General features: G+C 45.3%; 1 protein-coding gene across 1 annotated transcript in view; it reads left to right on the forward strand.

Annotated features, from left to right (window-relative positions):
• Window positions 1–26,401, forward strand: part of GFRA4 (GDNF family receptor alpha 4) — a 667,916-nt gene that overhangs the window by 622,545 nt on the left and 18,970 nt on the right. Inside the window, exon 6 of the mRNA XM_077478032.1 lies at window positions 24,545–24,654. Coding sequence (XP_077334158.1) covers window positions 24,545–24,654 — 110 coding nt within the window. The remainder of the gene's footprint in view (window positions 1–24,544; window positions 24,655–26,401) is intronic.

Below are 26,401 nucleotides of genomic sequence, written 5' to 3' on the forward strand. Positions count from 1 at the left end.
ATACCCCTGGCAGGTCACTTGGCAGAGCTCCTTTCCCAACCCCAGCAATGTATACAGCTCCCCCCCCCCCCCCCCCCACACTACACAGGGCTGCAATCATATTCCTTTACACACAGTCTATCAGCCTTCACAGGGTGTATCTGGCTTTTATGTTGCCCCTCTGGCCCGTGAAATTCTCTGGTCGGAACAGCAGTATAGTAACAGTAGGTAAATACATCCTGTGCAGATCATGTCTGACTGGCTGTGTTGTAAAGGAATGTGATTTCAGCCCTGCGGAGGAGGGACAGTATAGAGTGCTGTAATGGGAAAGGAGCTCAGCAGCCGGGCATAGCATGCAGGGTGGAAGGGGTGGTCAGGGAGCTTTGGGGGGGACAGTTTAGATCTGGGAGGGAAAAGCCATGTGACACAAAATCTGGAACCTGCAGCCCCTAAGGGGCCCCTCGGTAGATGTTAAGGGATTTGTTTTAGCAATTTCTGAAGGTTTCTCTGTCAGTGTCAAAGAAGTGGAGTAAGTAGACATCCCCGGGTGGGTTGGGGGGGGTACAGAGATTCCCAGCTGGTGACTAGGAGACACTGAGCAGTGTCATACATCACCAGTGACATCGGTCCTTCCTGGTTTCTGGCCTATGCCAAAATGAAGTTATATATCCCAGGAGTCTTTATGGGCATTTTTTTTTCTATAGAGTAGGGGAGGGAGGCCTTTCTCATTAAAGCACACCCCTGCCTGCATGCCTGAGTTAAGGGCAGATGGATTCCAGAGAGTAAATGGTACATGAATCATCTGTCCTTACTCAAGATGGCCAGAAATGTGAAAGGGGTGTTTTTCAAAGTCATTTCTCAGCAAAATAAAGCATGGAGACATGGGTGGACGGAAGGGGGGGTTTGGTTTGAATTTTTATAAAGGGAAAAAATAGTAGTTCTGGTGTGTGGTACTTAGCTACAGTGCAGTTCTGCTTTAATTGTGATGGCTCTAACTCTAGTTTAGACCCTTCTCATGTGATTTAGGATGTCATTGATCTTTCTCCCCTCCCTCTCAGCAAGGTACAAGGGTGGACAAAATAATAGACAAGTCTGTAAAAAATGATCCAACTTTGAAGTAGTGAAATCACAGTTACAAACACATCTGCAAGAGAGAGTCATTAGGTTGACTGCCAATTACCGTTATGTCCATCGGCACTTTATCATGCGAGTTTGCGAAGCAAACCACAAGGCACTAACTCAGTTCCAAATATGCTGACAAGTTCGACTCGAGAAATTATGAAAATATTTAATTTTAGATTTTTTTTTAATAACATGGGGAACAGTCTTAAGCACATTGGCAACATGGGGGAGCTTTGCTAAAAGCCATGCCTAGTAACTACTCAGCTTCCAGGTTTTATTGTCAAAGCTTATTTGAACAAGCTGAAATTAGAAGCTGATTGGTTGCTATGCACAGCTGCATCAGATTCTGCGCACACCAGTTTTAGTAATTCTCCCCCCATGTGTAATATATGAACTTACACCATCTTCAAAGAGAGGCAATTATGACACCTTATTCATACAGACAGGTGTAGCACACTCTAGTGCAGGGGTCTCAAACTTGCGGCCCTCCAGCTGTTGCAAAAGTCCCATGAAGCATTGCAAGGCTGACAGTTACAAGCATGACTCCCACAGGCAGAGGCATTATGGGACTTGTAAATTCACAACAGCTGGAGGGCCGCCAGTTTGAGACCCTGACCTAGTGTGTGCTAGAAATAGTACAGGGTGTGTTAGAGTTTAGAATAGGTGAATTCTAGCTTGGCTCAGAGGTAGAATTCACAGTCTGAGCCATGGAATCGGGGTCAAGGTTCAGTGAAGTTCAAGACTGAATGACTCATCTTGACAGCTCCTCTGGTGCCTCCCCCTGGTCTAGAAGGTTGGAGAATCTTCTAGAATTAGTGTGGGGGGGGGGGGGTAGGAAAAGCTGCCTTGAATATTTATGAGGCCTTGCCCAATTCCCAGGAGTGGACTGTAAGGGGTCAGATCTTACCTCATGAATAGACATGCCAGAAGGGGCAGTCGGGTGTAAGATGTAGATACAGTGCTCAGGAAGCTGTCGGTGGCCCACAGGGGTACTCCCTAGTCTGGAGGGGTGCAGTGACCTGCCTTGGACCGGGTTCGGGTGCTGTCGGGTGCTGGAAAAATCCTGCCATAACACACGGGAGGAAGTCCTTCTTGGAGGCACGAGAACAAGAGGACAGAGTGAGTAGATCAGCACTTCTGGGGGCTAACAAGGGGAGAGACTGCCGCACGTAGCTAGTCTCTCCGAAGACACTAATGTGCTCAAGTCTTTATCCTTCCCTAGGAGATCTCCTGAGAGTCAGCGGGGTGGGCTGGTGAGAGTCAGCCAGGTGGGCTGGTGAACATTCAGTCAGGAGGACTGGTGTGGGGAGTCAGCCTGGAGGCCAAGGTTGGTTGATAGTGCCTAAGGAGGTGGTGTGGGGGTCAGTAGCTACAGAAGAGAAGTGATAGCTGTTTCACACTATTTTTGCTACATTCCTGCCTGTAAAGGGGTATTGCTAAAATCTGACTAGGAGCCTTTCAGATTATTAAACAGTAAATCAGCTGGAGCAAGCGTGTGCAGGAGGAAAATAAAGGAGACTGTATATAGACTGTATATAGGAAGATGTCCCTGAAGTTGTTGCTGAACTCAAGTGGGCATCCCATAACCTCCTATCTCTATCCAAGTTATTAACCACTTACAGACCGTAAGATTTTCCCCCTTAATGATCAGGCCTATATTTTTTTACTTTTTGCTATAATAAATATCACAAAAAAAAAAATGGTAAAAACAAATTTCTTCATCAGTTTAGGCCAATATGTATTTTTCTACATATTGTTGGTAAAAAAAATTTGCAATAAGTGCAAATTGATTGGTTTGCGCAAAAGTTATAGCATCTACAAAATAGGAAATAGATTTATGGCATTTTAGTCTTTATTTTTTTTATTAGTAATGGCGGTGATCTGTGATTATTAGCGGGACTGTGACATTGCGGCAGACAGATCAGACACTTTTTTGGGACCATTGACATTAATACAGCGATCATTGCTAAAAATAGCGACTGATTTACTGTATAAATGCCACTGGTAGGGAAGGGGTTAACACTAGGGGGATATCAAGGGGTTAAGTGTGTTCACTGGTAGTGTTTGTAACTGTATGGGGGCTGGGCTGATTGGAGGAGGAGAGAAATCGCTGTTCCTGATCACTTGGAACAGCAATTCTCTCTCTAACTGTCAGAACGGGAATCTGTCTGTTTACATTGACAGACACCCATTCTGGCTCTCGTTCCCACGAGCGTGGGTGGCCACTCGCGCCTGCTACGGTTTCTTGGAGGAGTCGATGTACACCTATGGCGATTTGTGGGATCGTGACATTTTGCCGCCGTATAACGATGGCATTTGGTCGGCAAGTGGTTAATCCTCAATACATAACAGAGAACAAAGTCACAGACTGTTCTCTGACTCAGGATGTTTGTGAAGATTTGGTGAGCCTGGCTGTGCACGTGTGGGGGATCCAAGTTCATTGGTAGTCCCTAAGGGGCAGTGCTACACAGGTATGGATGCACAGTTACAGGAGAGTTGTCTAATGGCACAAAAAAGCCTAAAAAATGTCCGTGGTATTGAATTGGCACCTCAGTGATCCAAACACTACAATAACTGACCACCATCAATATCCGAGTTGTGTCTCCATTATTTTGCCCAGGCTCTCTAAGTATAGTCACACAATGGTACTGTGTATATAGACAGGAGTGGTGTCCTCTGCTGATAACCAAGGGGTGATGGCATCTCTCCATGTCAAGGTTAGTTGTACTGGGAAGTGATACAGCAATCTTATGATTGCTAAATGATTTTCTCTTTTCTTCCAGAGTAAACAGAGTAGTCCCATGAACCCTGCTTTACTACAAGCACTGGAGGGAGGCCAATATTGGACTAAAATGTCCTCTGACATGGGCTCTGGGTGCCATCTTGAAGGAGCCTGAATTCCCACAAGATTTTGATGGCCATCTCAGGATGCAGATTGTCTACATATAGCTTTTCCTGTGGCATTACATGGCTCTAGAATTGGGAAGTGTAGCCAGGGGCAGAGCCCCATTTTGGTGAGGGATAGATGGGTCCTGAAGGAAGTCTCTTCTTTACGTGGACACAGGTGGGGGACCCAGAGAATCTGGGCGGCAAGGTACTAAGTACTCAAAGAGAAGGCTGCAAGAAAATAAAGCTAGCTGAAAAACTCTACAACTTTTTAAAAAGATCCCCCTTCTTGAGAGACAGGTTGCCTTTGAAACTTAAAGCAAACCTAAACCCTTCTTTGGTTTACAACCAAGGAAGCTGTCATCCAATCCTTTGTTTGATCTGCAGCTGTGATGGTGCTTTTCATGTGATCAGTTATGACACCAGCCTTTCGAGGAAAGCTTGGTTGAGAGCTGACATAAGCACACTGGCAACCTAACAGGGGTCTCCAAACTTTTTAAACAAAGGGCCAGTTTTTTTTTACCTTCAGACTTTAGGGGGGCCAGACTGTGGCCAGCGGTAGTGGAAATGTCCCTTGCATCAAAAACATCACATTTGGTATTAGGTGAAGGGATAGTGCCCCATTGTTTGTATCATTGGGACAAATCGTGCCCCATTGCTGGTGTCAATGGGAGAAATGGTGCCCCATTGTTGGTGTCAGTTGGCAGAACAGTGTCTCGTATTAGTGGGAGGAATAGTGCCCCAAGGGCCTGATAAAGGCAAGCAAAGGGTCACATCTGGCCCCCGGGCCGTAGGTTGGAGACTGCAGACCACTGCTTTACAGTGATCGCTAAAGGCATGTCTTGAATATAACTGTTTAGTTCCGCTTGAGCTTCAAAACCTTAATCTGATCCCAGGGACGGATTGACAACTCATAGGGCCCCCAGGCAATCAGAGATTATGGGGCCACACAGTATACATACACACAGTATACAATCACATAGTATACACATACATGTACACACAGTGTACACAGACATGTTTCTATTGGCTGAGAAGGTACTGGAGAGGTGGGGCAGCTATAATCTGGATTTTAAACCAAAAGGAATGTCGATAAGGGACGTTTCAGAGACAGATGTAAAAAAAAACACAGATTTTTACATACTGTCCCTGGTTTTACTGAGGCTGGCAACCCTGATGGGGCCCCCTAGTGGCCCGGGACTCTCGGGCACTGCCCGAGTGGCCGAATGTTCAGTCCGCCCCTGCCTGATCCCATTACGTAAGAAGTGAAGACATGTGGACTGCATTTGCCTCTGTTACATAGTTACATAGATTGAAAAAAGACAAAAGTCCATTTAGTTCAACCAATATAAAAAAATAAATAAAAAAAACTACATAAACAGGACCCTAAACCCATAGGTGAACAAGAGGAAAGCAAAAAACAGCATGGTCCAATTTAGTCCAGAGGGCGAAAAAATAATCCTTGCTGCATCCCCAAAGGCAATCAGATAATTCCTTGGACCAACAATCTCCAGGGTTATATCCTATAGATCAGGGATCTCAAACTAGCGGCCCTCCAGCTGTTGCAAAACTACAAGTCCCATAATCCCTCTGCCTGATGGAGTCATGCTTGTAACTGTCAGCCTTGCAATGGCTCATGGGACTTGTAGTTTTGCAACAGCTGGAGGGCCACAAGTTTGAGACCCCTGCTATAGATAATACTATCCATTTATTTTTTGTACATTGAGGAATTTATCCATATCCTTTATAAAACAGCCTACTGATCTTAAGAATCCTTTCCATACATGGAGGGTAAATCTCTTTTCCTCCAGACACAGAGTGATCCCTTGTCCTTTGTAACGACCCTAAAGTGAATAACTCTGTACTAAGTTTGCTATATGGACTACTTATGTATTTATACATGGTGATCATACAGTGAGGAAAAAAAGCATTTGATCCCCTGCTGATTTTTTATATTTGCCCACTGACAAAGAAATGATCAGTCTACAATTTTAGTGGTAGGATTATTTCAGCAGCGAGAGACAGAATAACAACAAAAATATCCAGAAAAACACATTTTAAAAAAGTTATAAATTGATTTGCATTTTAACTGGTTCCCAACCAGCGCACGACGATGTACGTCGACAGAATGGCACGGGCAGGCATATTGGCGTACAGGTGCCGCCCTGCCACCGGGGGCGCGCTGGTCGGGACCCCTGTGAGTCCGGTCGCGGGACCCGCGGACTCGATCGCCGCGGGCATCCCCGCGATCGTCTCACGGAGCGGCCGAATGGAGGAAATGCTGTATAAACAACATTTCTCTATTCTGCCTAGCAACTAGTGACGCTGATCTCTGCTCCATGTGATTGGAGCAGAGATCAGTGTAAACTAAATGAAAGCCCAACCCCCCCACAGTTAGTAACACACCCCTAGGAACACTTAACCCCTACACTGCCACCCACTGGTTAACCCCTTCACTGCCAGTGTCATTTACACAGGAATCACTGCATTTATATAGCAGTGATTACTGTATAAATGACAATGCTCCCAAAAATGTGTCAAAAATGTCCGATGGGTCCCCCACAATGTCGCAGTCACAATAAAAATCGCTGATCGCCGCCATTACTAGTAAAAAAAAAAATAATAAAAAATTATTAATAAAAATGCTATAAAACTATCCCTATTTTGTAAACGCTATAACTTTTGCGCAAGCCAATCAATAATCACTTATTGCGATTTTTTTTACCAAAAATATGTAGAAGAATACGTATCGGCCTAAACTGAGGGAAAAAAATGTTTTTTTATATATTTTTGGGGGATATTTATTATAACAAAAAGTAAAAAATAATGCGTTTTTTTCAAAATTGTCGCTCTATTTTTGTTTATAGCGCAAAAAATTAAAATCGCAGAGGTGATCAAATACCACCAAAAGAAAGCTCTATTTGTGGGAAAAAAAGGACGTCAATTTTGTTTGGGAGCCACGTCGCACGACCGCGCAATTGTCAGTTAAAGCGACGCAGTGCCGAATCGCAAAAAGTGGTCTGGTCTTTGACCAGCAAAATGGTCCGGTCTGCAAGTGGTTAATGAGTGAAATAAGTATTTGACCCCTTCTCAAAACGTGACTTAAAGTGGAAGTAAACCCATTAAATTAACAGTTTCAAAAAAACAGTTACATTACCGGCATGCCAAGAATGTAACTGTCACATTGGTTGTGTTCTCAACCAAACTGTTAAACCATCCAATGGCTGGTGTCATAATGAATCACATGTGCAACAACATGGCAGTTGAAGATTAAACAGTGGTCAAGATGGCAGCTTCCTTGGCTGAAAATGATAGGAGCGTTAACTTCCACTTTAATACATGGTGGTAAAACCCTTGTTGGCAATCACAGAGGTCAGACATTTCTTGTCGTTGGCCACCAGGTTTGCTCACATCTCAGGAGGGATTTTGTCCAACTCCTCTTTGCAGATCCTCTCCAAGTTATTAAGGTTTCGAGGTTGGCATTTGGTAACTCGAACCTTCAGCTCCCTCCACATATTTTCTATGGGATTAAGGTGTGGAGACTGGCTAGGCCACTACAGGATCTTTATGGGCTTCTTCTTGAACCACTCCTTAGTTGCCTTGGCCATGTGTTTTGGGTCATTGTCATGCTGGAATACCCATCCATGACCCATTTCCAATTCCATGGCTGAGGGAAGGAGGTTCTGAGGTACATGGCCCCATCCATCATAGATGCAGTGAAGTTTTCCTGTCCCCTTTGCAGAAAAACACCCCCAAAGCATAATGTTTCCACCTCCATGTTTGGCGGTGGGGATGATGTTCTTGGGGTCATAGGCAGCATTCCTCCTCTTCCAAACACGGCGAGTTGAGTTGATGCCAAAGAACTCGATTTTGGTCTCATCTGACCACATCATTCAGATGTTCATTAGCAAACGTCAGATGGGCCTGTACAATGTTTTCAAAGAGGATCATCACCACTGGGTGGCACTGTGGATGTGAAAAGGTAATCAACAGTGCCACGTCCTTAAAGTGGAGTTGCCCCCCAAAAAATAAAACCACTTAAAAATCTTAAAAAAAATCAAAAAAAAATAATTGGCAAAAAAAAAATTTTTTACTCACCTCTAAATACCGGTTGCTAGGGGGTCCCTCGTAGTCTGCCTTCTTCATTGCCCGGGCTGGTGACATCACTTCCCCTCGCGCCGCACATTCACCTGGGACCTGTCACGTGTCCCAGGTGACTGTACGGCGTATCACGGCGCCCTGCGCCGCTCGCGCATGCGCAGTGGGTGCCCGGCTGTGAAGCCACAGCCGGGTGCCCACAGTATGCATGACGGCGCCGCGAGCGGAGCGGGGAGCGAGGGGGGGGCTTCGTTCCCCCGCATCGCTGGAACCCGGGACAGGTAAGTGTCCGATTATTAAAAGCCAGCAGCTGCAGTATTTGTAGCTGCTGACTTTTAATTTTTTTTTTTTAGGGGGTACCCCACTTTAAAGAGGAAGTAAACCCTTACCAACCACTTTGACCTACAGGTAAGCCTAGATTAAGGCTTACCTGTAGGTCCAAGAAATATCTCCTAAACCTATATGGTTTAGGAGATATTTGCCCGAAAACGGGCACCGCTGTCTACGGCGCATGCGTGCAGGCGCACTAAACGCGGCAGTTCCAAGAATGGAGCTGCCGCATTTGTCGACTCCCGTGCGCATGCGCGGGAGTGACGTCATCGCGGCTTTCCCGAATGACAGTGGCGGAGCTGCGAGACGCCACTCCCGTGCGCATGCGCGGGAGTGACGTCATCACGGCTTCGCCGCTGTCATTCGGCGGAGCTGCGAGACGCAACAAGCAAGATGGATGCGGCGGACTACAGGGGACAGCGGCGACTTCGCTGGCTCCTGTGTCAGGTAAGTGACACATAATGGGCTACTATGCGATGCATAGTAGTCCATTATGCTTTACCTTTGCAGGGAAAAAAAGAGGAAGTAAACTCATCAGGGTTTACTTCCTCTTTAACCACTTGCTTACTGGGCACTTAAACACCCTTCCTGCCCAGACCAATTTTCAGCTTTCGGTGCTCTCACAATTTGAATGACAATTACTCACTCATGCAACACTGTACCCAAATGAATTTTTTGTCCTTTTTTTCTCCACAAATAGAGCTTTCTTTTGGTGGTATTTGATCACCTCTGGGGTTTTTATTTTTTGCGCTATAAATGAAAAAAGACCGATTTTTTTTTAAAAAAACGCATATTTCTTTGTTTCTGTGACAGAATTATGCAAATTATTAATTTTTACACAATTTATACTGCTACATATCTTTGGTAAAAATAACCCAAATTAGTGGATATTATTTGGTCTTTGTGAAAGTTAGAGAGTCTACAAGGTGTGGTGCGAATCGCACAAAATTGATCACATCTGATGTACTGGTGGCCTATCTCGCTTCTTGTGACCCGAACAAGCCAGGAAAGTACAAATACCCCCCAAATGACCCCTTTTTGGAAAGTAGACATTCCAAGGTATTTAGTAAGAGGCATGGTGAGCTTTTTGATGTTGTCATTTTTTTCCCACAATTCTTTGCAAAATTAAGATTTTTCATTTTTTTTTCTCCACAAAATTGTCGTAATAGGTTATTTCTCTGACGTGGCATGCGTATACCACAAATGACACCCCCCAAAAAATTCTGCTACTCCTCCTGAGTATTACAATACCACATGTGTGGGACTTTTTCACAGCCTGGCCACATAGAGAGGCCCAAAATGCAGGTAGCGCCATCATGTGTTCTTGGAACATAAATTACACATCTAACTTGTTGACTATTTATTACACTTTTGAAGCACCAGGACAATGACACGTGACACTGATGACAGATGGCACTGATACGTGGCAATGATGACACTTATACGTGGCACTGATGACAGGTGGCACTGATGACAGATGGCACTAATATGTGGCACTGATGACAGATGGCACTAATATGTGGCACTGATGACACGTGGCACTTATACGTGGCACTGATGACACGTGGCACTAATACGTGGCACTGAAGACACGTGGCACTAATACGTGGCACTGATGACAGATGGCACTAATACGTGGCACTAATACGTGCCACCGATGACAGATGGCACTAATACATGGCACCGATGACGCGTGACACTGATGACAGATGGCACTGATAAGTGGCATTGATGACACGTGGCACTGACAACAGATGGCACGTGACACTGACAGGTGGCACTGATGACAAATGGCACTGATACGTGGCACTGATGACAGATGGCACTAATACGTGGCACTGATAACAGATGGCACTATGTGGCACTGATGACACGTGGCACTGATGACAGATGGCACTTATACGTGGCACTGATGACAGATGGCACTGACGACAGGTGGCACTGACAACAGGTGGCACTGGGGGCAGGTAGCACTGGGGTGGATGGCACTGGGGGCAGGTAGCACTGGGGTGGATGGCACTGGGGGCAGGTAGCACTGGGGTGGATGGCACTGTGGCGGATGGCACTGTGGCGGATGGCACTGGGGCGGATGGCACTGGGGCGGATGGCACTGGGGCGGATGGCACTGCTGGGGGCGGATGGCACTGCTGGGGGAGGATGGCACTGCTGGGGGAGGATGGCACTTTTTATTTTATTTTTTTACTTTTTACTTTTTTTTTTTACTAGAGGCAGAATGGCTGCCGCTGCAGCCGTTCATCTCTCCCCTCTCACACTGTCTGTGCGAGGAGGGAGAGCGGCGCTGAGAGATGATCTCATATGTTTACATATGAGATCATTTCCCATTGGACATGCCGATCACGCTGTAAACGGCCCCTGTGATTGGCCGTTTACATCCCCGGGGGACACGGTGAACACAGAACTTCCGTGATGCGCGCCCGCGGTGGCGCGCATTGCGGAAGTAAACATCAGGATGTCCAGGGACGACCACCCGGACGAAAGCGCCTGCTCTACGGCCGTCATTCGGCTATAGGGCGGGCGCGAGGTGGTTAATTGAAAGTATACAAGAAAAAGTGAACTCAAAATTGACTTTTTAGGCACCACAGTATACAAAATAATTAAAATATAATCATTTATTGATACAAAGTATTTTAAAAAACAACAAACAGTGCAATTAAAATTGCTAGCAACATACGCTAGACAAACTACCACATATAGACATTATCACCACTACCCTAGGGCCATATTGTACTGGGACCTAAAAGGAAAGGTTAATATATAGATAATAGGCCTGATGTGGATTGGTGTCATGGGTAGAGGAGCTTGAAAGCTCAGTGATCTACATGTTTTTTCGCTGAGCGTGCTTCTTCAGGAGATTCAGGTAGGTACTTTATGTGGGAGAAAATACATTCAGTAAGTACCAACAAATTATATACATTAGTAAATAATAGTTATAAATTGTCAGCCAAGTCATACTGTCAGAGTTACTAACATAGCCAGCCGGTGATCGTTAGCGCAACAATGTGAGATCGGCAATACAGCATGGATATGGGAACACAAGCAAATAAATAGCACCATGGTGAACTAAAGTACCCAAAAGGTGGTAGAACAGAGTAATGTGCTAGAGTACAGTACACAGCTTGATTTATAGCAGACAAGAGAAGAAAGGGAAACAATTCCTTCAACCAGAAAGCAGCAAAATGTAGTCTGCATAGCATACTAGCTCATTATGAATTACGTGGCAACGAAGCCCCTGCAGCCATCCTAGTCTTCTCCTCTGGCCGGCGACATCTATCCCAGAGGTTACTTCCGATGTGATTGGCCGGAGCCACGATGACGTCACCCCCGCGCATGCGCAGGAGCTGCCATACGTGCTATCGCTTCAGTTGTCTTAAGTGCGCATGTGCAGCATGACGTCGGCACATGCAAATACAGGGATATCTCCTAAACAGTGCAGCTACAGGTAACCCTAATTATAGGCTTACCTGTAGTTTAAAGTGGTTGTAAGGCGTTTACAACCACTTTAACCACTTAAGGACCGCCTCACGCCAATATACGTCGGCTGAGCTCTGCGACCATGGCCGCGAGAACAGCAGACTCGATCACCGCTGGTGTCCCACGATCGGGTCACAGAGCTGAAGAACGAGGAGAGGCCTGTGTAAACCAGGGGTCTCAAACTGGTGGCCCTCCAGCTGTTGCCTCTGCCTTTGGGAGTCATGCTCTTAACTCTCAGCCTTGCAATGCCTCATGGAAATTGTAGTTTTGCAACAGCAGGAGGGCCGCCAGTTTGAGACTCCTGGTGTAAACAAACCTCTCCCCGTGCTTCCTAGTGTGGCTGTCACCGATCATCTGTTCCCTGTTATAGGTAAGGACAATCAGTGACGTCACATGCCAGGCCACGCCCCCTACAATAAAAAATAACGTCATACATAACCCCTACACTGCCCCCTAGGGGTTAACTCCTTCACTGCCAGTGTAATTTACACAGGAATCAGTGCATTTAAATAGCACTGATTGCTGTATAAATGACAATGGTCCCAAAAATGTGTCAAAAATGTCCGCCATAATGTCGCAGTCACAATAAAAATCGCTGATCGCCGCCATTACTAGTAAAAAAAAAAAATTCATAAAAATGCTATAAAACTATCCCCTATTTTGTAAACGCTATAACTTTTGCGCAACCCAATCAATAATCGCTAATTTCAGCCACGTCGCACGACCGTGCAATTGTCAGTTAAAGCAAAATCGAATCGCAAAAAGGGGCTTGGTCCTTTGGCTGCAAATTGTTCCGGGGCTTAAGTGGTTAAACCCGAACACGTATTAATTACACAGGTCCTGTGGCTGATTAAGGTGGTAATTAAACTCATTTGGTGCCCTTATCGGCATTTAATTAGCCTCTGAACCCGTGTAATTCATATGTATTCAGGTTTGAAGGGATGAGGTGGCAACTCTAACCAAAATACTGACCGTATTATTGTTTACTGAGCCAAAAGCTACAAAATATTTATGGAAGACAAAGCTCCTATAGGAAACAAAGTTCATACATCCGGCTTGTTTTATCCCCGGCTTCCAACTCGCTTGCCCGAAAACCCCATTAAGAAAGTTTATATATCTCTGTTCCGACATCGGCCTAACGAGCTCACACCGGTGCATACACCAAGAATCTATAAATTACTTTCTCTATCCTATCATCTCTTAGACGAGAGGTCTTTCCTCGGAGATCGTGTCTGGGGCTCAGGAATATTTTTTACACAAGGAATGTGTGATCACAGCAAAAGAACAAAATAATGGCCCGGTGGGTCTTGAATCTCTTTCACATGTAACCAATATTTGTAAAAATGTTAAAGTGACACTAAACAATATCTTTATTCTCAAACAGTAATCCGTGCACATCCACTACTTAAAGTGGTTGTAAACCCTTACAAACCACTTTGACCTACAGGTAAGCCTAGATTAAGGCTTACCTGTAGGTCCAAGAAATATCTCCTAAATCTACACGGTTTAGGAGATATTTGCCGAAAGACAGGCACCGCTGTCTATGGCGCATGCGCCGTAGACCGCGGCGTGCAGGCGCACTGAGCGCGCCGCTTTCAACGCTGATATGCCGCAAGTGGCGGCTCCCGTGCGCATGCGCGGGAGTGACGTCATCGCGACTTCGCTGAATGACAGCGGCGGAGCAGCGAGACCTACCGAGAAGATGGATGCTCCGGACTACAGGGGACAGCGGTAACTTCGCTGGCTCCTGTGTCAGGTAAGTGACACATACCCTAATGGACTACTATGCGATGCGATGCATAGTAGCCCATTATTCTTTACCTTTGCAGGGAATCAAAGAGGAAGTAAACCCATCAGGGTTTACTTCCTCTTTAATAGCTTTGTAATCTATTTTTGGTAATGTGTTTTTCTGCGGTATCATCCTCCCGAGAACTCTCCTTTTTCCCCTCACTTCCTTTTATTTAGAAGGAGCAGCTCTATGCATATTAAACATCCCATCGCCCATATGGGGTTGATTTACTAAAACTGGAGAATGCAAATTCTGGTGCAAGCTGTGCATGATAGCCAATCAGCCTACAGGCTCTCGTTAAAGTTTTCTTTCAGATTAAAGTGGTCTCTGTGGCAGATTCACCACAAGATCAGGGCCCCCCCCCCGCCCCACCACTCTCCGGTCGTCTCCACCACTTACCAGAGCTTTCGGTAGCGGCAGAGACAATCGCGTCCTTTTCGCTGTGAGGCTGGATGCCGAGAGAAAGATGGCCCCCACTCGGCTCCATAATATTGGATGACGGAAGCGGCGTCAAACGTCACTTCCGCCCCAATATTCATAAAGGACAATTTTTTTTTTTTCAAAAACAAAACACTTGTTTATTTATTTATTGCATTTAAGTGTAAATATGAGATCTGAGTCTTTTTGACCCCAGATCTCACATTTAAGAGGTCCTGTCATGCTTTTTTACTACAAGGGACTTTTTTATTACAAGGGATGTTTGTAATAGGAATAAAAGTGACCCAAAAGGACAGTGTAAAAATAAAAAAGTAAAATGAATAAGAAAAAAAAAAAAATTAAAGCGCCTCGTCCCAACAAGCTCACACGCAGCAGCGAACACATACGTGAGTAGCACCCGCATATGAAAACGGTGCTCCTCTCAAAACTGGTCACCCATAGAATTTATTTTAACGTCACCTAGTTCGATTTTTAAGGGTCAATGTTTGAGGCCATTCCTTGAGTGGGCGCAATTTTGTAGCGTGACATGTTGGTTATCAATGTACTCAGCTTAAAATTATCTTTCACAATATAAAAACGTTACTGTTGTCTTATTTTTTAATTAAAAAAAGTGTATTTTTTTTTTCCAAAAAATTGCGCTTGTAACACTCTACAGGGGGCCCTTTTTTTTTTTTTTTTTTTTTTATCGCTTTAAGCCAGTCACAAATGGACTGATATAAAAACTGGAATACTCTCCTTTAAAGCGGAAGTAAACCCATCCATAAAGCTGTTTCATTTCTGGCACATGCCGGAAATGTAACGCTCCCATTGGTTGTGCTCTCAACCAAACTGTCAAACCATCCAATGGCTGGTGTCATAACTGATCACATGTGCAGCATCAATCATGGCAGTTGTAGATTAACCACTTGCTTACTGGGCACCTAAACCCCCCTCCTTCCCAGACCAATTTTCAGCGCTGTCACTCTTTGAATGACAATTGCGCGGTCATACAACACTGTACCCAAGTTACATTTTTATCATTTTTTTCCCACAAATAGAGCTTTCTTTTGGTGGTATTTGATCACCTCTGGGTTTTTTATTTTTTGTCCGACAAAACCATTTTATATTTTGTTAATATATTTTGCGAACAGGTAATTTTTCTCCTTCATTGATGTACGCTGATAAGGCTACAATGATGGGCACTAATAAGTGGCACTGATGGGCACTGATGAGGTGGCACTGGTGGGCACTGATAGGTGGCATTGGTTGGCACTGAGAGGTGGCACTGATGGGTGGTACTGATGGGTGGCACTGATGGGTGGCACTGATGGGCAGCACTGAAAGGCCTTGATAGGTGGCACTGAAGGGCACTAATAGGTGGCACTGATAGATGGCACTGATGGGTGGCAGTGATGGTCACTGATCCGCACTGGTAGGTGACACTAATAAGCAGCACTGTTAGGTGGCAGTGATGGGCACTGATTGGCACCACTGGTGGGTATTGATAGGTGGCACTCATGGGCATTGATAGGTGGCACTTATTGCTCGCACTTATGTACTGGTGGGCACTCATTGGTGGGCACTGATTCATGGCACTGGCAGGTGGCACTGGCAGGGGGTACTGGTGGGCACATATGAGGCGGCTTTGCCTCTTCCTCTTCGGGACCAATGTCCCTTCAGCAGAAGCCAGTGATTGGCTTTTTTTTCTCCTCACACTGTCAGCGTGAGAAGAAAAAAAAACAATTACCAATCTTCTGTTTACATCACGTGATCAGCTGTCATTGGCTGACAGCTGATCACGCGGTAAGGGGTCGGGATCCGATCTGTGATCACCCAAGTCTCATTGGCTGCGCTCTCCCTTCAGGGAGGCGTGGCGAGCGTGTAAAAGGGAGGACGTCTATTGATAGCCTCCCGGCAAAGCAGAACCACGATGTAGCTGTCATTCGGCCATAGCGCAGATCTGAAGGGGTTAAACAGAGGCAAAGGTGGCAGCTTCCTTGGCTGGAAACAATAGGGGGTGGGGGGGGGGGAGTTAGTTACGCTTTAATTAAAGTGGAACTACACAGCATCTGATCACCAAAAAACAAAAATGTAATTCAATTCATTTATAATATTCAAAGCAAACTTCCCCATCCATCCATGTCTTCATGCTTTATTTTTCTAAGAAATCACTATCACCCCCTATCATTTCTGGCCATAGCCAGCATGAGTAAGTTGATTCACGTAGCATTTACTTCCTGGAATCCATCTGCCCTTAGCTCAGGCATGGTGGCAGGTGGGTGCGCTTAGTTGATAAAACCCCTACTCCTCCTCTCCACCCCTTCTGAAGACTCCTGGGATGTATGACATCATTTGCTTAGACCTGGAAACCAGAAAGTAATTTAAGAAGTGTACAAAAAATAAATAAATGAAACAAGTAAATAGGATCTTCCTTCCTTTCTATTTACTAAGGCTGGCAGCATAAGGATTAAAAATAATCAATGTTGACAGAGAGTGAAGTTCTGCTTTAAAAATACTAATAATTGTACAGCGTAACATCAACCATTTCTGTTTGATCCTGTCTCACTAAGGTTGTAAACCCTGGAGGTTTTCTGTAGTGCAGCAGCCCCTCCGAACCCCCCTTTTACTTACCTGAACCCGATTTTTCCATCGTCCAGGATGAGCAGAGCAGCTCCAGCTCCAGCTCCAGCCGCTGTCTCTGGTCCTCATTGGATAGATTGATAGCAGCGCAGCCATTGGCTCCCACTGCTGTCAATCAAATTCAGTGACACAGGAGGCGGGGGGGGCGGTGCCTAGTCCTGCTGTCTGTGTCAATGGACGCAGCAGCAGGACTCAGGAGCACGCCCGCACGAGTGTCGCCTTAGAATGCAGCTCTCTGTGTGGGGAGGAGCCAAGAGCGCCACCGGGGGGACCCCAGAAGAGGAGGATCGGAGCCCCTCTGTGCAAAAGCCTTGCACAGAGGAGAGATGTATAACATGTTATTTAAAAAAAAAAAAAGTTACAATCCCTTTAATCCGTTGGTATGCAGCTTCTCGGCGGGTGGGCCTTGGCATCGATTGGCTGCATATTTGTGTGAATTGGGGGTTTACGGCTGTGCCAAGAGCGCCCACCCTGAGCACTCCCAGCTAAGTTACCAGCGGCTAATGGAAAGCTCGCGATTGCTGCTTGTGATCAGGAGCTTTCCAATCATGTGACCGCCGTGACCACCAATCACAGAGGTCACATGACCATAAACCCCCCGGGATCCTAAGCACCTTAAAGTGTTAGGGCGCACCAGCTCAAAGGGGTTAAAGTATATTTAACCCTAAAAGCAAAAAAGTAATCTATTTACTACAGATATAGATATTATTATTATTTTATTATTGGTATTTGTATAGCAAATTTACACATATTGTAAATTGTAATCATTCTCTACCCTCAAGGAGCTTACAATCTAAAGTCCCTTCCTCACATTCATACATAGATATACTAGGACCAATTTAGACAGGAGCCAATTAATCTATCAGCATGTCTCTGGACTTTAGGAGGAAACCCAGCTGAATTACAGGCACATACAGTATATACACATATATACTATATATATTATATATATATAGACACAAAGGTTTAAATCCACTTTGTGATCAAACATTTTTACAAACCCAAATATTATCTTGTAAAAGTAGCAGTGACATCATCCCTGGGCTGTACATAGCCGGTGGGAAGAGCAGAGCTGTGGGAGGAGCCCAGCAGGCTCCACCCACTACAGGCTACCTGTAGAAAACTACAGGAGGGGGGCGGAGACCAGACCAGTCACCCTGCACAAGGAGAGAGATCAGCAGTGACCAGTCTTTATTACAGGAAGCTCCTACACAGAGGGAAAGTCTCACACTGGATTACTGCACCGATCTGGAAGAAATACACAAAAACACACCAAGATCCAAGGAAAAATACACCTTTTTTTTTATACTAATCCAGTCGGAGGTAAACATCCTGCAATTAAAGATTTTCTTTTATGATGGAAATTTGCAAGGTTTAAATGTTACTGAAACCCCAAAGAGAAGAAAATGTATGTAGAAGCATACATCATAAAAGTTTTCTGTCCCATTTTGGTGCCTAGTCTGGAAAAAGTAGCCATAAACTTCAGTATACAATATTTCATTTTTTATATACTGTCAGTTATTTTTAGCTCAATAGATAATAAATAAACTGAAGATTTATTACTACTTTAAGGGGTATATTAATAATAAAAAAATAAATCACATACTGTAGCTGTTTGTCGAAACTGTCGATGTTTTTTAATTTTTTTGCGTGAATGGGGAAAATACCACATTATGGCCACTAGATGTCGCTGATTTTCGCATTCATACATTCGATTTGCAGAGAATATAGCCAAAGAACATTCACACAGAACAAATTTCAATAGACAAACCTTTATGTAAATTATGTATAAATGCACCCCTAAGTGACCTTTGTACTACGTATGTATTTTTATTTTTGTATGCAGTTTCCCCTTTAAAAAGAAGAGGCTATCCCTTTATTTATTAGGGCTGGATCCAGAACACTTTCAAAGTGTTGATGGAAACACTAGGCAATCTTTTTTTTTTTTTTTTTTTTTTTTTTTTACACAGGGTCCCTGTGGCTTTAAGTTGAACCTTTGGGGCTGAGATAGTTCTTTATGGGAAACACAGTTATAAAACAGCCCTTGGTTTATCTGCAGCAGTTACAGCTATGCATCAACGACCCGAGCAATAAATTTACTGGTACATTTAGAAATTGTCATTGCACGCTGCATTCCTCTATAGAACAAGATGTATTGCTCCCTTACAAGATGCATGGCTTGGCTACGAGGTTATTACTTAAAGCCCAATGTGTTCCATGCTAGTAAAAGATACAGCAGGCAGTTTTCTCCTACATCTATCGTATACGGGATTGTGGCGCCCACACATTTTCAGCATTTCAATCATCGCTTTCTGGCCTGCATCCTGCTGCCTCACTTTATTAAACCACTTTATGTAGAGCTGGTGATAACTCATAACTCCCAGCATCCCACTTTTGGGATGATACAGTCCCTGTTCTGGGTTTTCTGTGTAATTGGGTAACCCATTCCTGTCCAGGCTTTAATCCAGCGGAGTACTATAAACATGAGGGCCCCAGGATCCCAGTGCTGAGGATGCATGCGGAGCAATACTTCCCAGAGTCCCAAGATTAGCAGGCAATAGACCACAGTGCGTAGGGCCATCTCCAGGGGACATCCCCATTTAAGTTAGAGTAAAGAGTAGTCCACATATGTGGGCTCTTTACTAAATTAATGAATGCAAGGTACTGGTCAGCCTACCAGATGGACAGTGGAATACAACATACAATTTTAAACACGTTCAAACCAATGTACAGAGAGCACAAGGGTAATTATGTAAGTCCACAATACCATAGTACAGAGGGTATAGACAAAACAAGAAGCCTGTATATACAGGAGGCATGTGCATGTGGTCCTCCAACTGCTCCCCAAGGGTATTCTAAACAATCTCCCTTTCCCGCTTATATTCTGGTCCATATTTATACACCCACAGGAGGAGCCGATTACCAATCTTCTTGTGGCAACTACTGCCTACACCACAGAAAGTTCTACACCTTCTTAAAATACCCTCATCCAAGGCATACCTCTCCTAACAGGGGCATGGCTGGCACCTAACCCAACTGGCTCCTAAGTCGGATCAAACACGCCACCTCGAAGGGCATCTAGTGGATAACCAGGGGAACTACAACCTACATGCTCTACCCTACCGAATGCAAGTAGTCTTCCAGCTACCTCCAGACTTCCCCCTAATAGGAAGCTCAAGAATCCCCTTTTTCCGCCTATAAGCAGGTTTGTATGCATTCACTCAAATGAGAAACCAGTTACCACTCCCCTTGTGGTGATTACTGTTATCTCTGCATCCCTGTTTTCCCCACTCTGTATGTATGTGGCCCCCCTTCCAGGTTACTGAGATCAGGAGTTTGAAACAGCATACAAAGACATATTCAATGGATGTACACTTCCAAACTTCTGGTAACAGATTGGTGATTTCTTCTCCAGCATGGCTAAGTACAAAATTTGATGAGCCTAGTGTGTGGAGCCCTGAGCTCAACACTACTGAACACCTTTGGGGGGAAGTGTGAGCCAGGTCTTCTCATCCAACATCAATGGGCACAAATACCTAAAAACACACTCCACAATCCTGTGGGAAGGCTTTTCAGAAGTGCGGGTGTTGGTATAGCCACAAATCGGGAAAGGCAACTCCATTTTAATGACCATGGTTTTGAAATAGGATGTCTGTGACAAACCCAACCGGGACAAGGGCTTTTGGAGGTGACTAGGGGCTAGCTTTGTACCCACTTATTATGGCCAATAGAGGAAACTTTGTCTGCTTCTCCCGGTCAGAGCATGGAAAAGAGCTCAGTTCAGCCTCTGATTCGATGGAGAGAGCAGATTATTCTGTAATGACGGACAACAATGTGATGAACGCTGAGAGCGAAGCTTGGAATAATTCTCTAAATAAAGATAATAAAGCTTCTCTTCTTGAGTGGATGGAAAGATGTAAAATTAATTTTGTACTGTTGAATGGTCAGAGGAAATATGGTGGCCCTCCTGCAGACTGGGTTGGAGAAGCTCTTCCACTTGGAACAGAAATATTTATCCATAATTTCCCTCAAGAAATCTATGAAGATAAATTAATTCCACTTTTTCCTATGGTGACTTTTGTAGTGGACAGATTACACAAGTAAAAGTCAAACATCTGAAAGACAGTGGCATCACTAGAGGGGGGCAAAGGGGGCCATGCCCCCCATAATTACTGTGCCCCCCATATTTAAAGAAACAGACAGTGAGCCTGGGAGCAGTCTGGAATGCAGGAGACAGGGATGGACTGAGCATTGAATCCAGCTCTGCCTCCACCTGACTCTACTTCTGGCCCCTGGTTGCTAGAGCTGTGTGGCATCTAGCAACCAGTGACTTCAGAGCTGGCATTGATAGTTTTCCATCTCCACAAGTGAAAATCAAACACCTGATGGACAGTGGCATCACTAGGGGGGGGCACAGTGAGCCATGCCCCCCAACATTATACTGTGTCCCCCATGTGCCCCCCAATTAAAGAAACAGACACTGCGCCTGGGAGCAGTCTGGAATGCAGGGGACAGGGATGGACTGAGCCACATAGCATTGGATCTGGCTCTGCCTCCATCTGATGCTACGTCAGAGCCAGCATTGATAGTTTTCCCTCCCCCTCCTTCCTGTCTTGCATGGGATGGGACATGAGACAGACAATTTTCTCCTTCTCCCCCTGACCCTCTCCTGTGTGTGCAGCGCGGGAAGTGTGAGCTTGTTGACTCCATACTTGACTTCCCGCGGTGCACACACAGAAGAGGGTCATGGGGGGGGGAAGGAGCAGATTGTCTGTCTCCTCTCCCATTCCGCACGAGATAGGAAGGGGGGAGAGAGAACTATTAATGCTGGCTCTAAGGCTCCGAGCTGTTCCATGAGAGAGTCGCTCTCATCTCAGAGCCATGCTGGAAGGTAGACAGCATTCATGAGCACTGATAGATGGGATTGGTGAGCACTGACAGGAGGCACTAATGGGCACTGAAAGGTTGGGTTGGTGAGCACTGATAGGAGCCACTAATGGGCACTGATAGGTGGGATTGGTGAGCCCTGATAGGAGGTACTAATGGGCACTGATAGGCAGAATTAATGGGCACTGATAGGCTGCATTGATGAGCACTGATAGGGGGCACTGATGGGCATTGAGCACTGATAGGTAGTGTTGATGGCCACTGATAGGCTGCACTAATGAGGAGGCACTGATAGGTGGCACTAATAGGCAGCACTGATCAGCTGCACTGGTAGGCAGCATTGATGAGCAATGGTTGGTGAGCACTGATAGGAGCCACTAATGGGCACTGATAGGTGGGATTGGTGAGCCCTGATAGGAGGTACTAATGGGCACTGATGGGCAGAATTAATGGGCACTGATAGGCTGCATTGATGAGCACTGATAGGTGGCACTGATGGGCATTGAGCACTGATAGGCAGTGTTGATGGCCACTGATAGGCTGCACTAATGAGGAGGCACTGATAGGTGGCACTAATAGGCAGCACTGATCAGCTGCACTGGTAGGCAGCATTGATGAGCAATGGTTGGTGAGCACTGATAGGAGCCACTAATGGGCACTGATAGGTGGGATTGGTGAGCCCTGATAGGAGGTACTAATGGGCACTGATAGGCAGAATTAATGGGCACTGATAGGCTGCATTGATGAGCACTGATAGGTGGCACTGATGAGCATTGAGCACTGATAGGCAGTGTTGATGGCCACTGATAGGCTGCACTAATGAGGAGGCACTGATAGGTGGCACTAATAGGCAGCACTGATCAGCTGCACTGGTAGGCAGCATTGATGAGCAATGGTTGGTGAGCACTGATAGGAGCCACTAATGGGCACTGATAGGTGGGATTGGTGAGCCCTGATAGGAGGTACTAATGGGCACTGATGGGCAGAATTAATGGGCACTGATAGGCTGCATTGATGAGCACTGATAGGTGGCACTGATGGGCATTGAGCACTGATAGGCAGTGTTGATGGCCACTGATAGGCTGCACTAATGAGGAGGCACTGATAGGTGGCACTAATAGGCAGCACTGATCAGCTGCACTGGTAGGCAGCATTGATGAGCAATGGTTGGTGAGCACTGATAGGAGCCACTAATGGGCACTGATAGGTGGGATTGGTGAGCCCTGATAGGAGGTACTAATGGGCACTGATAGGCAGAATTAATGGGCACTGATAGGCTGCATTGATGAGCACTGATAGGTGGCACTGATGAGCATTGAGCACTGATAGGCAGTGTTGATGGCCACTGATAGGCTGCACTAATGAGGAGGCACTGATAGGCAGCACTGATCAGCTGCACTGGTAGGCAGCATTGATGAGCAATGATTGGTGGCACTGATAGGTGACATTGATGAGCACTGATAGGCAGCACTAAGCTGCACTGATTGACACTGATAGGTGACATTGATGAGCACTGATATGCGGCATTAATGAGCACTGATAGGCGGCACTGATAGGCAGCATTGATGAGCACTGATAGGCTGCACTTATAGCAGGCACTAATGGGCACTGATAGATGGGATTGATGAGCTCTGATATGTGGCACTGATAGGAAGCATTGATGGGCATTGATATCTGCTGCATTGATGAGCACTGATAGGCAGCACTGATGGGTTGAGCACTGGTAGGCTTCATTGATGGCCACAGAAAAGGCTGCACTGATGAGGAGAAACTGATAGGTGGCATTGATGAGCACTGATAGGTGGCACTGATGGGTACTGATAGGCAACATTGATGGGCATTGATATGCTGCACTGATGGGCACTGATAGGCTGCATTGATGAGCACTGATAGCCGGCACTGATGTGCATTGAGCACTAATAGGCAGCATTGATGGGCACTGATATGCTGCACTTATGGGCACTGATAGGCCGCATTGATGATCACTGATAGGTGGCACTGATGGCAATTGAGCACTGATAGGCAGTATTGATGGGCACTGATAGGCAGCACTGATAAGCTACACTGGTAGGCGGCATTGAAGAGCAATGATGGGTGAAACTGATAGGCGGCATTGATGAGCCTAACATTGAAAGAACAATTGAATCTAAGTGGTCGACTGCAGCTGCAATTTTCGGCTAACATCTCTCTTTCTAACAAGACCCATGGAGTGCATTCTATTCTTGATATAGATATACAGAGATATATATTATATAAATTGCAATTTATACAGTAGTTGGCCCCCCTACTTTTGTCCCTCTCCCCCCATGTGCTCCTCCTAAATTTAAAAGCTGGAGACACCACTGTTGACTGACAGCATGTGTAATGTACTTTGTGTATGTGTGGGCTTGGTGCCGGATTGTCTGGGATGGACACTCCAGGATTAATCAAAGTCTGGGGGCCTAGCTATTGATTAGCTTACTGTTAATTCGATCACTGTTAGCTGTTGGCTGTTCATGGGGTGTACTAATGATATTACTGTTTAAAGTTTGCATTGTTTAGAATAATGTGATAAAACCCTTATCTGTTTTTGTGTGGTATATATTCTGTGTGAATTTACAATAAAGGATCAGTTCCAGTTTGCACCTAAGCTAGTGTCATCTAGTTCTTGGGTGCAATCTTCAGCTATAATACCTGGTTCCTGGTTCCAGAGTGGTGGAAGCTGTATCTTGGCAGAGGCACAGAGGCTGGGTGCCAGGTGGTCCATCACAATATCCAACAAGCTTAAATAGCTGTGATGGTCACTTGTCCACACACTTTTGGCTATATCGTGTATCTGTGTCTCTGACAGCAATAAGAATATTGTCAAAATTTCTAGTAATTCAAAAGGGCCCTTTTAACACTGTTAACTTTTTTTTTTTTCAGGTCCCGGCTAGCAGCATTCCAGTTAGATTGTCAGCCTTCACCTCACTCCGTGACTGGTTGTGCGCGAGAGAATTATGCCGCCTGCCTGATGGCGTACACAGGAATTATAGGTAATGCTTCATAGGATGCTTGCTGCTTTTATGCTGCTTCTTTATATGAGCAAATGTTGCATTAAAAAATAGATGGCTTTCAAATATCCGTCTTCTAAAAGGAAATGTTTAATTAAAGCAGATCTTCAGCCTCAGGAGTGACTTCCCTCCTCTCCTTCCCTCTGCTACCAGAATAGGGCTATTTTTTTTTGTTTGTATGTATGTTTTTATTTTTTTAAAGTGCGGCCCGGCACTATTTTTTCAGATTGGAGAAAAGTTGCAATCTTGCTTGGTATCTTCTTCTGTGTCACCACAATAGACACCAATAATACCATTGCCATTTTAGAAACCAGCACTGTGTTGCAGTGCACACATACACACACCAGCTAATTTATAGATACCCCAGTATTTCCAGATTGTCAACTCTACATTTTTTTAAGTCCTAATGAAGGAGGCAATTTCAGGCCCCCAAAATGCATTGATGACTACGCTCAATAAACCACTTTCTGAATACAACCTTATGATATGGCCCTTCAATCTCCGGAATCAAAGTTTTTCCTACAAAACCCAGGGTTAGGGTGAAAACCCTTCAGTTTGCAGAAGCAACCTACTTATCCATGGAATGCTCCACAGAGGTAATATAAACATTTTGGTAACAGCAACACAAGTCTATCACATACTTCTTACTCTAGGTTCTAGCACCATCTACCGAATTCGCAGAACACCGGAAGCACCATGACAGTGGTTCTAAACCTGCACTATTGTATTTAAAGCAAATAAAATAAGCTGCGGCTGGAGCTGACCTTAATTTTTTTTACCAAAATTTTGGACTGTCCCATGTTGCTTTGATGGCTCACATATCAATATTTTGATTGTGTCGCCTCAGTTAGAGCTTACACATACTTCTACCGAGTCATCACCCTGTATGACTTACCTTTACAAGATCATTTTTATGTAGGTTTGCATTATTTTTTTTACATCCCCTGTGTGTAATGGCTGCTTTTCGTAAATCACAGTGACATTTTACCTCGTCAATAACAAACATTCATTTTGGGCAGACAGCAGTGTGACCGATCCTGGTGTCATTCCTCGTCTATGTCTCAGCTGCGTTGTCCTCTTCATTTATGCATGCCATACGAAAGAATCACACAGATTGTCTCATGGTATTTACGCGTGTCATAAACCGCACCGGCCTCTCCCTGTCACAGCTGGTGCTGGCAACAACCCCAGTTAGCAGTTGGGGCTTGAACTACGGGACAGTTTTTTAACAAATGAGCTTTCCAGCTCTGGCACAAATCGACAATGAAGGTGATTCACAGCCAAGGCTGTATCTACATAGTAAAATCATTGAGGGCCCCCCTTTTTTTCTAATCCCCTTCTCAGGCCGCGTACACACGGGCGGACTGTTCGCCCAACCTTGTCCGCTGAACAGTGTTTGGGCGGACAGTCCGCTCGTGTGTGGGCTTTCAGCGGACAGTTTCAGCGGACAGTTGGACGGACAAAGTCTTTCGGAAATTCCGAAAAACTGTCCGCTGAAACTGTGTTTGAGCGAACAGTCCGCCCGTGTGTGGGCTTGTCCGCTGTACTTTCGAAATGAGCGGACTGTTCCCGCTCGGAAAGTCTGCCCATTTCGAGCGCGTGTACAGGTAGGCGGGGCCCGCGAAGGAGACGTCGCGGGCTCCGCCGCCTGGAATGGGCTTAAAGGGGAACCCCAACGCCGAAAAAAATCGGCGTGGGGGTTCCCCCAAAGTCCACACCAGACCCTTGT

This window comes from Lithobates pipiens, unplaced genomic scaffold (assembly GCF_037356315.1).
Source record: "Lithobates pipiens isolate NorthernLeopardFrog02 unplaced genomic scaffold, aLitPip1_a1.2 Scaffold_13, whole genome shotgun sequence".
Taxonomy (NCBI): domain Eukaryota; kingdom Metazoa; phylum Chordata; class Amphibia; order Anura; family Ranidae; genus Lithobates; species Lithobates pipiens.